The sequence below is a fragment of the Notothenia rossii genome (genome assembly GCF_949606895.1).
Source record: "Notothenia rossii genome assembly, chromosome: 3".
NCBI classification, from domain to species: domain Eukaryota; kingdom Metazoa; phylum Chordata; class Actinopteri; order Perciformes; family Nototheniidae; genus Notothenia; species Notothenia rossii.
In genome coordinates, this window is record NC_136901.1 from 38,127,250 (window position 1) to 38,141,411 (window position 14,162).

The 14,162-nt window shown below is 47.8% G+C and overlaps 1 protein-coding gene across 2 annotated transcripts in view; it reads right to left on the reverse strand.

Moving 5' to 3' along the window:
- Positions 1-12,177: 12,177 nt before the first annotated feature.
- The window catches only part of htr2cl1 (5-hydroxytryptamine (serotonin) receptor 2C, G protein-coupled-like 1), a 181,408-nt gene continuing 179,423 nt past the window's right edge, over positions 12,178-14,162 (reverse strand). For both annotated transcript variants that reach the window (XM_079668476.1, XM_079668475.1), the window contains one exon: positions 12,178-13,727. In XM_079668476.1, the coding sequence (XP_079524602.1) occupies positions 13,146-13,727 (582 nt within the window). In that variant the 3' untranslated portion in view covers positions 12,178-13,145. The remainder of the gene's footprint in view (positions 13,728-14,162) is intronic.

Sequence of the window (14,162 nt, forward strand, 5' to 3'; positions counted from 1 at the left end):
ATGTAAACACGTGGGGGCCATAGCGTCGTTTCTCTTTTAAAAAATGACGTAATGCCACACATAGATACACACCAGCTTATTCACTGGCGTCATTCCACCTGTATGCGCACATGCAAAGATACAGGAATAAGAACATTATTTTCTCAACTGTAGATGTATAATCTTTCAATTAAACACATCCATTTTCAAAAGTATGCATTTTAAAATGTGTGGAACTGTAATGGAACATTATTAAAAACATTATATTGCACTCTTGGTCGAAAAGCAATTGGTCGATTGTCATACAGTATGCAATACTCACTTGTATTCTCACCTGTCACTATTGCGTATAACCCTACATTACCAACATTCAAGGCACATTTTAAGTGTAGACTACTGTTACTCAAATGTACAGTATTAAGTAGTTGTTGACATGGATGTAGATAACAGACCGATTTCTCCAATGTCATATTAATCTATTTGACACGTAATTTAAACAGTGTAGTGCCGAGAGACGGGAGTCGGAGGCGGGGTATCGAAGGTACAAGCTAGACTTTTATTAAACATCAGAACAACATGTAAACAGCTTTCAGCCCGGGAAGATAAGACCGGGGGAAACAGGAAGTCCGGTCAACTCACTAATGTCCGTGCGGAACAATACCCCAACCCATAGTTCCGTGGGTGAATAATGTCAATCACCACACAAGCCCCCCCAGAATTCACCCATAGTCAAAACCCTCGCGCCTGGGAGGAAGTACCGCCCGACCCCGGCGCGTACGGACCACAGGGGCTGAGGAGGGCGGGGCCGCAGGCGAGGGCAGGGGCAGGGGCGCCAACGAGGGCGAGGGCATCCCCACAGGGGGTGGGGGGCGGGACATGGGAGGGCGGCCCCGACGTGGGGGCAGAGCCAACTCCAACGGCCTGGAAACGTCCACGTGAGCAGGCTTAATCCGATCAACGGACACAGTCTCAGGCCTGCCACCAACGTCCACCACCAGGCTCTTGTCCCCGTGACGTATGACCCTGAACGGACCGTCGTAAGGGGGGCGCAGGGGACCGCGGTGAGCGTCGTGGCGAATAAAAACGAAATCCGCCGACCGTAATCCGGGGGACACCCGGAAAGCTGGGTTGCTGTGCTGCGACGTGGGGACGGGCGTGAATGTCCCGGCGGTCTCCAGCAGGGAGGAGCGCTGCCCGGCTGCAGACCAGGGCACAGTGGCGGTGGGAATGAATTCCCCGGGGACCCGTAGCGTCTGGCCATAGACGAGCTCCGCCGACGAGGACTGCAGGTCTTCCTTGGGGGCACACCTGAGGCCGAGCATAACCCACGGGAGCTTATCCACCCAGTTGCCGTCTGTCAATCCGGCACGCAGTGACGCCTTCATGGATCGGTGAAACTGCTCACACAATCCGTTAGCCTGGGGGTGATATGCGGTGGTGCGGTGCAGCTTGACCCCCAAACCCACAGCAACAGCGTTCCACAGCTCCGAGGTGAACTGAGAACCGCGGTCAGAGGAGAGGTCAGACGGGGTCCCGAAGCGCGCCACCCACGTGCCGATGAAAGCGCGGGCGACGTCGGAAGCTGACGTCGAGGTGAGGGGAACGGCCTCGGGCCAGCGGGTCGTCCTGTCCACCATCGTAAACAGGTAGGTGAAACCGTGAGAGGGGGGAAGCGGACCTACGAGGTCGACATTGACATGGTCAAACCTCCTCTCAGGAACCGCAAACAGTTCAAAAGGGGCCCTAGTATGGCGGTGGACTTTAGCCCGTTGACAAGCCACGCATGCGTCGACCCAGGACTTCACGTCCTTCTTAAGCCCCTGCCACACGAACTTCTGCGACACCAACTTCACGGACGGTTTCCTACCGGGGTGGGAAAGATTGTGAACCGCCTCAAAAACGGGTCGGCGCCAGTCCGTAGGGACTAGCGGTCGAGGCTGGCCCGTGGAGATGTCACACCACAGCTTCGCGCCCGAGTCACCGACCGTGACCTCCTCCAGTCGCAATCCCGTGACCGAGGCCTTGAGGGTCTGGACCCCGTGGTCAGAGGCCTGGTCAGCGCCCATGCGGAGGTAATCAAGGCCCAGCTACACAGCTCCGATGACCACTCTGGAGAGGCAGTCCGCGACCACGTTAGCCTTGCCAGCGATGTGTCGTATGTCCGTTGTGTACTCGGAGATATACGAAAGCTGGCGTTGCTGTCGGGCGGACCACGGCTCGGCCACCTTGGACATGCAGAAAGTAAGTGGCTTGTGATCCACGAACGCCGCAAACTCCCGGCCTTCCAGCAGGAAACGGAAGTGGCGAACAGCCAAATAGAGACCAAGGAGTTCCCTGTCGAAAGCGCTGTACTTGCGCTCCCTGGGAGTCAACTGGCGGCTGAAAAAGGCAAGCGGTTGCCAGGCGCCGTCGACCCATTGTTCATGCACCGCGCCCACAGCGTAGTCAGACGCGTCGGTGGTGATAGCGATGGGGGCCCTGTGTGACGGGTGAGCCAACATGGCGGCTTCGCTCAGGGCGGCTTTGGTGGCATCGAAAGCGGCTTCCCTTTCAGCCGTCCAGTCTATGGCCTGGCCGGGGGACTTGTCTTTGAGGGCCTCGTACAGCGGGCGCATGGTGTGGGCCGCCCGGCGGATGAACCGGTGATAAAACGTCACCATCCCGAGGAACTCTCGGAGCGCCCGAGCTGTAGACGGTCGTGGAAAGGCGGACACGGCCTCCACTTTCGATGGGAGGGGGGCGGCTCCATCTTTGCTGATGAGATGCCCGAGGAAGTGGATGGAGGACAACCCGAACTGACACTTTGCCGGGTTGATAATCAGGCCGTGTTGGCTGAGCCTCGCAAAAAGGACACGGAGATGTGCCTGGTGCTCTTCAGAGGAGGAGCTGGCGACAAGGATGTCGTCTAAATAGACGAAAATGAATGGCATGTCTCTGAGCGCCGAATCCATCAGCCGCTGAAAGGACTGAGCTGCGTTCTTAAGTCCAAACGGCATACGCAGGAACTCGAAAAGCCCGAACGGCGTAATCACCGCAGTTTTGGGGACGTCTGAGGGGTGCACCGGAACCTGATGGTAGCCCCGCACCAGATCCACCTTGGAGAAAACCAGCTTGCCCGCCAGGTGTGAAGAGAAGTCCAGGATGTGAGGGACCGGGTAGCGGTCTGGCGTAGTGGCGTCGTTAAGGCGGCGGTAGTCACCACACGGTCGCCAGCCACCGGCTGATTTAGGGACCATGTGGAGCGGCGAAGCCCAAGGGCTGTCCGAGCGGCGGATGATGCCCAGACGCTCCATGCTGTCGAACTCCGACTTGGCGACCGACAGCATGTCAGGGTTGAGCCGCCGGGCCCTAGCATAGACTGGGGGGCCTTCAGTGTCAATGTGGTGCTCTACCCTGTGTTTGGTAGTGGCAGCGGAAAAGGTGGGCTGCGTCAAGTCGGGAAACTCACTGAGAAGGTGCTGGAACTTGTCACCCTGTGAGAGTGAGCTGGAGAGCCCGCTGAATGACGCCTCGCCGCGGGTACATGCGAACGAGGCAAACGTCAGTGCGTCCACCAGGCGGCTGTTCTTGACGTCCACCAGCAGTCCGTGAGCGCACAGGAAGTCTGCGCCAAGGAGGGCGAAGGAGATGTCAGCCGTGATGAAATCCCACTTAAACCGCTGACCCTCGAAACACAGGTCCACTGTCTTTGTGCCATAGGTGCGGATAGGGGTGTCGTTAGCGGACGTCAAAGGTGGGCCGTGGCCCCCACCGGCGGTGTCCTCCACCGTAGCCGGCAGGACGCTCCGCTGGGCTCCTGTGTCACAAAGGAGTCTGCGACCAGAGAGGGTGTCCCTGATGAACAGGAGCCGGTTGGATGTGCCCACGCTCGCGGCCACTACCGAGCGCAGGCCTTGGCGTTTCCCGTTTCCTTGTAGGTGCAGGGGGGACGGCACATCCTCGCTTTCGCCCCATAGCGTGCATGGTACTGACACAGGCCAGGGCTGGAGTCGCTGACGTCGGCCCTGGAGCTTCTGCTAGGTGGCATGCCTCTACCAGGGAAGGAGCCGCTGCGTGTCGGGGCCAGCACCTCAGGGGTAAAACGCTGGGTGGCCAGGAAGAACCGGTCAGCTTCTTCGGCTAAAGCGCGTGGCTCAGTAATAGCCGTGTTAGCGAGCGCTGTCTGAACATGCGGCGGCATGTGCCGAAGAAACAGTTCTATGAACAAAAAATTGGGTTCTTCCGTACCTAGCAGGTTGAGCATCATTTCCATGTGGTCAGAAGGCTTGCTGTCTCCCAGGCTATGAATAGCGAGCAGGCGTTGGGCCCGTTCCGACCGAGACAGCTCGAAAGTCTTTAGCAGGAAAGCCTTGAACGCTGCATATTTATCCTGGGCAGGGGGAGATGTAATAAAGCCCACCGTCCGGGTCGCAGTGGAGCTTCCCAGTGCCGAAACGACGTGGAAATAGCGTGATGCGTCATCAGTTACTCCGCGGAGGGCGAACTGAGCCTCCGCCTGTGCGAACCATGCAGATGTATCCCAAAACTCCGGCAGTTTGAAAAAAACGGCGTTATTTGCCATGCTCGGTTCAGTCTCGGATCCTTCTACGAGACTTATGTCGGGGTCACCAATGTAGTGCCGAGAGACGGGAGTCGGAGGCGGGGTATCGAAGGTACAAGCTAGACTTTTATTAAACATCAGAACAACATGTAAACAGCTTTCAGCCCGGGAAGATAAGACCGGGGGAAACAGGAAGTCCGGTCAACTCACTAATGTCCGTGCGGAACAATACCCCAACCCATAGTTCCGTGGGTGAATAATGTCAATCACCACAACAGCATCTTAAGGTTGCATTTATTAGTCTATTATTTACAGTAAATTAATTGTTGTGGACTTGGATCTAGGCTCCTCTTAACGCCTATTAACCCAACCCTGACCAGTTAGATAACAGACACCTCGTTGGTCTAATAACAGTTTGTGAAAAGATATAACTACATTCATTTAGTTATTAAAACCAGTGTAAAGTGCGTTGCAGACTCAAGACGTAACCTGCTATTCCCCATCTCCACCACTGGGTGTCGCTGTTGCCTTGAGTTTGAGACAGGATCTCCTGCAGGTGTTTGGCTCCTCGATCGCTGTCCCTGGTGCTGAATCCATTTAGACACCACTGCAAGCTGACGTATGGAAAGAAAACGCCCTGATATTGAAATCTAGGTTGCTAAAAAAAACTTTAATATTAAAAAAACAGTCGAAGTGAGTTTCTAACATGTGGCACAATCACTCTATGTGGTTAGCACTCATGTTTAAGCAGTGTGAGTTGCACAGCACAAGAACTCTGTTTGTGAAAGGTGCAAATAGTGATTTATGAGCTTTATCAACCTCCATTTGAAACCTGTTGGAACAGCAGCAACACAGACGAATTGTGCTACAGTTAACTATGTCCTGTTGAGGAAGCAAGTCAAGTATTCCAAACAAACTAGAGTGTGCATGGTATAGGCTTTGAGCTGCAGACAAGTTTCACAAATGTAACTTCTTACCTTGTTTACAGCACCACCAGTCAGTGTTGAACAGATGGAAATGCATGTGGGTTTGTAGCCTCTTTAAAATGCAATGAATGAGGTGTAATTTCTTCTTCGCAGCACCTGCTGAAGTAATCACTGCTCATTTACAGCTCGGCACCGATCGATTTTATGGTCATTTTGTGCAATTAAACACCAGCGACCTGCATCCAACTGAGCGTCTCATACGTAGGAAACAGGAAACGGTGCCTAATTCTTCCAGCGTGTGGAGAGCGAATATATCAGGAGGGTTTCTGCTCAGTGGAGCTCTGAAACACAGCCAAGGCATCTCTTTCGGCTGCATTGTGAAGCACTTTGTAAAAGCTCTCACTGATTGGCTGAATATAATACATGATAATATGGAATGACAGCGCCAACATACTGTTATTATTAAATCCCTCACATTTCACAGCCAGTTTCGGAGCTTTGTCATCAAATCTGAGACTCAGAATGAAAAGGACCTTGGTGTGAATGTTGATAATACATTATTTAGTGATCATATCCATCGGACAGCCATCAAAGCGAATGGTATCCTAGCAACGACCCGCAGATCATACACTTATTTGGACTCTGACGCAGTCCGTAGTTTATACATCTCTCGTGCACGGCCACTCCTCGAGTATGGGAATGTCGCCTGGTCCCCCATGTACAAAAAGGATTCTGAGCTCATCGAGAAAAAACACAGAGACGAAGCTGGTTCCAGAACTAAAGGACCTACTATCAAGAACGACTGCGAAGTCTTAAGATCCCGAGGAGCATGTTTTATAGAAGGGCGAGGGGAGATATGGTCGAAGTTTTCAAATATCTCCACAACGTCTACAAAACCTCACGCCCACTGCAACGGGATTATAACACCAGGACTCGTGGACACTGCCTCAAGTTGAAGAAACATTACTCAAGACTGTGGTTGACTTGTGGAATGATATGCCAGAAAGCGTTGTCACATCCCAGACTGTTAATTGTCTCAAGTCCCGCCTCCACTATCACTGGTCAAACATCACCTTCACTTTGGATCATCTGACTGTTGCCAGCATCCATAGTGTATAAAAGAACAGGGATCTACTTATTTATGAGCGACTAAAAGGCCCTACTACAGCCGTATCCTATTGATTGATTGATTGATTGATCAGAGGTAGAAGGAAAGTCAGGCAGGAGCTTCAACTGAATATAAATGCTGTTTTTTTAACTACAGCTCAACAACTTCTAACATTTCAAACACCATTTGGTGTTCTCTGTGCTGGCTTTTAAAAAAAAATCTAAGCTCCAAACTTATATTATTAATTTATTTTAGATATATTAAGGAGAGTCTAGTCGACTGGAGACTTCAAGACGCGGCTTAAAGCAACATTTAAAACATTAGCCATGTGGTTAGTGTGCAAATAAGACAATTGTCCACACATTAGAATAATATTTTAATAAATAAATAGCAGCATCACACAGAAAAAAGGAAATATACATTGTGTGTATGATGGCATCGTATAAACTCAAAACGTGTCGTGGACAAACATTCACAATTAAAATGGTATAAAAAAAACAGCCACTGCATAACAGAAGAAGGTTCAACATGTACCCACATAACCCACGAGCGGCCGTTCAAACAAGAGCGAGACAAACCAGAGAACCGGGGGGTGTGTGTGTGTGCGTGCGTGTGTGTGTGTGTGTGTGTGTGTGTGTGTGTGTGTGTGTGTGTGTGTGTGTGTGTGTGTGTGTGTGTGTGTGTGTGTGTGTGTGTGTGTGTGTGTGTGTGTGTGTGTGTGTGTGTGTGTGTGTGTGTGTGTGTGTGTGTGTGTGTGTGTGTGTGTGTGCTTGTGTGCTTGATGCAGAACGGTGCTTTAGAGATGTTGGGTTTGCCAAACTCTTGAACAACCTGCAGCTCTGGCTTTTCTCGGAGACGGTTACTGACAGAGTTTCGTGCTCGGGAGGATTGGAGAGACAGCTGCTGGGAGAACAGATGGTTTGGACGGTAGTATCTGAACATTTCTCACAATTGGTAGAAAAAGTTGGCCTCATCAAAAGTTCCTCATTTGATTCTCTTACATTCTTTGACATTGCCAGGAGGCATATGTTGTGGTTGAGTTTCGCAATTTGCTGCTACTTCCAATTGTATTACCTTCCAAATTGACTGAGTTTGATGAACAGATTGATACCACTCTCATGTCTGTACAGTAAACAAGAGCAGTTAATTAGCCTAGCTTAGCATTAAGCAAGGGAACAAGGGTAATCAGTTAGCTTGGTTCTGTCCAACAAAAAAGAGATATTCCCCCAAGCTCCTCCACAGCCCACTAATGGCACATTTCCACTGCAGCGGGGTAGCCCCGTTTAAGCGTCCCTAATGGCGCATTCACGCTACAGCGCGGAGCTCGCTTTAAGCGTGCCGAGCCGTGCGGGGCCTGTTTTTGGTTGCGCTTACACTTGGCCTGGTTCCGGCCCGGGGCTACTTTTTCACCTTTTTTCTGGCCCGACTAAATCGTGGTTCTATCGAGGCCAACAAACAGGGCTGAGTCGGGCTGAGCTTGCTAAACTAGAGAGAGAATCGCTGTCAAGGGGGCTACAACTACAACCAGATGAACATATTTGACCGTGATTTAATTGTAATACACGTTTCAAAATGATGCCGAAGTAACAACATACTGATACCGGATAGTAAAAATCATGAATTAAGGCTTTGACAAGTCTGCAGACAGACGGCAGGCGAAACACCTTTTAAAGTGCGTGTTTTCTAAATGGAGCTTGGCTAGGCTAACGTTATATATGCTCCCACCGTCCACACTCACAACAACGGCCTACACAGACATAAATAAACCAGCGACTGTATTCTCCATGACACAGAGAGTATGTGGTTTGTACTTGTTTAACTTTTGTCTAGTTTCTGAACTGATATGAAGAGCTGTGAGCTCTGAGTGCTAAGAGCTAACGGCTGATGTTGTTTTTCTGGGGCGCTCATTGAAGATGACGTCACGGCTCTGCCTACACTGCATTACTATAGATACTACCCCAGTTCCTAAACTGTAATGTGAGCGCAGCATTAAAGTGAGCCGGGCCTAATAAGGCCTAACCAAAGCGAGCGAGGCCTGCAGTGTAAATGCGCCATAAGCGTCCTCGCTCAGGCCTCGGGCTGCCTTGCTGGCCGTCCGAGGCCGTGGCGCATTTCCATTACAGTTTAGGACCTGGGGTAGCAACTCAGTGTAGGCGGGGCAATCGGCTTTTTGGCGGGATTTTTGGGCGACGCTGGGTAAAACTGCAGTAGCGCCATCTTCAATGCGACACAACTCACAAAACACACACAACAATGGAGGATGTGGAAGCGATCGTTTACTTGTTTCTTGGTGTGTGGCTTGTTATCGTAGCACGAAGGAAAGTGATCGCAGCAAGCAGGAAAGTGATGTTTCAAAGTAGGCTGCGTATAGCAAGACGAGATGCAGAAGAAGCTGATCTGTTGACGATTCTCTCTGACCAATCAGCAGTCGAGAGTGTTGACGTCACTAGTTCAGCCTTGGCCTGATAGAACCACGATTTTATGGGGCCGGAAAAAGAGGGGAAAAAGTACCCGCTAGCCGGTGCTACGCTATACGGAAAGTCCACCAAAAACTGGCCTGGCCGCTTGAGGACGATTAAGGACGCTTAAACGGGGCTACCCGCTGCAGTGGAAATGCGCCATAATAAACATCTTATTTGTTTAAAAACTAACAAAATGCAGTTTTATAGAACATAAACATGTTTCCAGTGAAAGACTCTCAATACAACCATAACTTTAAAAAAATGTATGCGGACTAGTCAAATAGGAAACAACATACACAGTATATATATATATATATATTAATTATCTAATATATTTTATTGTATCTTTTAGTTTAACTTTGGACAGAACCATGCTAACTGTCCCCTCTGCTTCAAGTGATTATGCTAAGCTAGACTAACTTTCCTCAACCTTTTTCAATAAAAAAAATTTTCTCTGTGGATTTTCTTTCTCTGAAGCGTGTGCATATGCTCTGCTCGTTTGAGCGGTATCATCACACTGAAGCAGTTCTTGCACAACACATTGCTGCCTGAAAAACAAGAAATAGTTAGAGAGAGGGAACAAGACCCAAAAATCAGCCCTCCTGAAATGTATCAAAGTGGAACTCTGTCAATAATCGCCTCCATACACACCAGTCCTGGATCAAATCACACGTTGAAATCCCTCCAGACACTTTGTCCCATTGATTGCTTTCATCTGTTGGACGTGAGCCGGACAGGTTGGCGTCCGCAGGGACACACGGATCCAATCCATCCTGCCAGACACAATCGATAAACACATTTACTGCATGATTTTCAGGTAGCCGTCTGAGCCAGGCCTGGCACAAACATGGGTACACGGGAAACACACAGTTATTACAAAGCGACATACTGACGTTTGCTCACACCTGGATGTAACCACGACGACCCGTGGTTCGGATAGTCCGCTCTTCTTCTCTTCTTGTTGTTGGTATTTTGACAAAGATGCCTGCTTTGCAATGTGCATTTTGTTGGTTTCTCTTTTTGCTCAGTTTCCTTCCGTACAAGTATTAAAAAAGAGAACCAAAAATATAAAACGAATGAGGCAGAGAGGACCTTTTGAACATTACTTCAAACATGCAGAATATTTGTAGGCAAACCATGGCGGCTTTAGCTCATGTAGACCTCCCCCTGTGGAGAGAAAAGTGGTGCCAAGGACCACTGAGTAATACAAATGGTGGAGGAATGACACAGAGATGCACAGAATCAGAATGAATTGAGACTCATTCTGACTGTATGCAGACCTCAGGCGCTGGATGTGATTGGTCCACTGCCGGCTTTGCTTTTTGACCTTGAAAGAGTAAAAAAAAGGGGGGGGGGGGGGGTTTACATTCAGATGTTTGTACTTTTGGCTGTCCTATGGCTGAAGGGAGATTGACCAAAATGAAATATTGATCACTGTGAGAAATCTACTTTGGTAAAATGACAGCTAGACTTGAAGGAAAACTCACTTTTTTTATTTGTTTTTTCATTTAAAGGAGAACTCCAGCAATGTAGCACTTCTCTTCCATAATGTTAAGAGACTAAAAAGAAACACATTAGGAAAAGATTGGACAAAATCGAAGCAGCAGAGGCGGAGAAATCAAGATTGTTAGTGTCAATCTGTAAAAAAACACTACAATTCCCACAATGCAACTCATCAGAATCTTTAATTTAACCCCTCTGCTGCTCCCAACATCTTCTAATTTGAAATGATAAATTATTGTAACACGAGGTAACCTAGTTGACATCACTATGACATCATCTGGGTCATTTATTTGTATCTCAAAACGCTTTACATTAAAATGCAGTGTAAAATTGGTGGAGTGGCCCTTTAAGACGTTACTTTTCTGAATGGATGTCCTTTACAACACGAACCAGTTAGCTCTATAAAACTAAACCTACAAAGCCAATCACTTTACACAAGTTATATCTTCTTTATTATCTGTTTTGATGCTAAATCCACACGATATGAAATCCTCTTCTAAAGGCAGTGTATTCGCAGATATTTCAGCCGACGGAGATGCGGAGAAATCACTCGGCGTGTCAGATGCCAATAAAATGTGGGAGAGGAGGGAGGGCGAGAAAATCGGTTGAAGAGCGTCTTTATGGAGTCAGGGTCTGTTCTTAGCGTATTGACTTTCTGTCCGTTTCATGCCACAGATGAAATCTAAAGCTATTTGGTCTTTGAGTCACTCTGAACGGACTGTAAAGTGGACAGAGATCAGAGAGGTTGGCGACTATTGAATCAGGGGTCAAAGCCAGTGGCGGACCCGATGGGCCGGTACTGAAGTGGGCCGGTCGGACGATGTGGGCCGGTCGGATCAGTCACTAGCAACTAGGGCTGCTCAATTAATCGTATTTTAATCGCAATTACGATTATGGCTTGCAACGATTACGAAAACAACATAATCAAAATAAAACGATTATTTTTGTATTAATAGCCTATAACTTTTTTTTTTTATTAACTTTTTTTTGTATTGGTTTTTCAGTTGAATTATACTTAAAGTTCAGGGTAATCAACTGTTAAAAACATACTGTTCAAAAAAAATTAAATTGATATTTTCAATGTAAATGGCCCAAATAATCGAGATTATGATTTTTGCCATAATCTAGCAACCCTAGCAACCCCCCCCCCCCCCCCCCCAATTGACAATTTACTAGCGGTACCGAAGTGGGTCGGTCTAGAGTCCCGGGCTGATTTTTAGTCCCAGTCCGCCCCTGGTCAAAGCTGCAATTCTTGGAGATATTGGCAAGCTTTTTATCCTTAAAACCCATCATCATACACCAGAGCTCATTGCCCAAAGCTTCTGTTTATCCTCTTTGACTTCGACTGTTCGAGAAAATTCTGCCTGCCTGTTTTTATTGGTGAGAAAAGTGCAAGTCTACTGCTTGACCTTCAATAGAAAACCCTAATTTTCAAAAAAAAAGTAAATAGCCCGTAACTGCTTGTTCTTGTTCTTTGGCTAGGTGATCTGATTAGTAGGACATTTATAAGTGGCCAATTGTTGGATAGAATTGCAGGATAATCTCAATATGCTGAATTTGCATCATTAAATGTCATAGTTTTGGGGGAAATGAAAGTAAGGAAGATCTTGGAAAGTGACTTATGATGGTTGCTAATGAATGAAAGCAATGACAAGTGGCTGAAAATCTAAATCTATATATATTTTATTCCTTTTAAGAATGACATCTGAGGAGCGTTTTTGCACCCTTACATTTCAAACGATCACATTTTCCATTTTAGATTGCTCCCTTTTATTGTATTGATTGTTGTCAGTAGAAACTTTTAGATGTTGGGACTCTAATTTATTCTCCGTGGTAAACAGAAGCAAAGAGCCCAACAGCTGTGTTGGACCGAAGGCCTGCGCCATGTTTTTTTTTATAGCTCTTTAAGACCCCTTGTTCAATCCAAGGTTTGACCACCAGATGGCGCTGTGACTCCACTACATTCCTTCTTCTCCGTCCTCTGTCACTGACTCCGACCGGCAGCCTGGAGATTGGTTCCTTCTTCGGAGAGAAATCAGCGTTTCTGTCGGCTGAACAGTTTGATTATACATGCTTGAAAGGTTCATTCAGATATATTTTATTTTATGACTGTTGTAGTCAAAGCTTGACCGGCACAAAAATAGATTTTGGTTTAGTTTGCTTGGACTGCATCAGGACTGTGTGAAGGCTTTGGGTCGTGGTTTGACTCTGTAACCTCTGTCAGTGGGACTCCATCGAGGGCCTCTTGACTTCATGCCAGGTTAACTGTGAGAAAAAGCTCTTCACTGACTGCTTTCTTGTCAAACTTCTCTCCAATGGCTACCTTAGTCTCCACCAGAAGTGACTGCTTCAATCCTCCCCTTTATGCTATGAAAACCAACATTTTGTCACTTGATAGAAAAAGAAACACGTCGAAAATGTTGGCTTTCATCTTAAAGTTTCTCTCGTAATCTGACTTTGTTGAATGTATTGCACTTCAGTTTGAGGATAAGGCTCTATTAATCTAGTCCTTTCACAATAAAAGTCCTCAGGTTTACAGCCAATCACAACGATGTCCGCTTCGTCTGAAACGTTGCTCGGCAGGTTTACAAAAGAATACTTTAAAAACGACAAAAGAAAACACGCATTCACACGCTGCTGGTGTCTTCTCTGGAGGCGGGACTATAGCTGATGACTGACAGCTCCTGCTCCACCTCTGTTTCGGTTTCCGGCTCCACCTCAGTTTCCGAGAGCATCCCGATGTTCTGGCATTCGGAGAGGCTCTGCGACACTATTCCGATTTGTGTCTCGTCGTCTGTAAAGTCCTCCGGGTCCACCGTCAGCCTCCCGTTGTCCCCCCGACCGTTTCGACAGTTACTATTGCGGTCTATGCTTTTTTTACCGTCCCTCCCCATCAGGAGGGGGGTCACAGAGTGCGAGGGGCACTGAGGGGCGACCAGGAAGGTTTTACAGCTCTGTCCCGCTGCGTTGGCCCCCGCTTTGTAGCGACACCTGATGTAGCTGGAGAAGGCCCTCCTGTAGGTCTTATTGAAGAGGGTGTAGACCAGAGGGTTCACCCCCGAGGAGATGTAGCCCACCCACACGAAGACGTTGAGGAGGTCGTTGAGCAGCGACTCGTTGCAGGACCCCCGGCACAGCACGAAGGTGACGTTGGTGATGAAGAAGGGACACCACATGATGAGGAATAGGAAGAAGACAATTCCCAGGACCTAAAAATGGAAATAGGCAAAAGTACACACATCCTTTACTCAAGTAGGAGTACAGATACTCGTGTTTAAAAATATGAAAACAACCTGTTTCTAATTAATCACATGATTTATTTTCTGGGAACACAGAGAGTGTAGCCATATTAAAAAGAATGAATGCAAAATTCTTAAACACGTCATGGTCGGCCCTCAAACCACCTGTGTCTGGCAAAAGTACACACCTCCTTTACTCAAGCAGAAGTACAGATGTTTGAAAATGCTATGGTTAAAGTAGAAGTACTGGCTAAACTTCTTTACTCAAGTAGAAGTAAAGAAGTATGCGCTTCGAAATGTACTTAAAGGTCACCTATCATGCTATTTTTAGGCAATAACATAGGTCTCAGATATATACAAACATATAAAAAACATGTCTATGAAGTGTTTTGCTCAAAATACCAA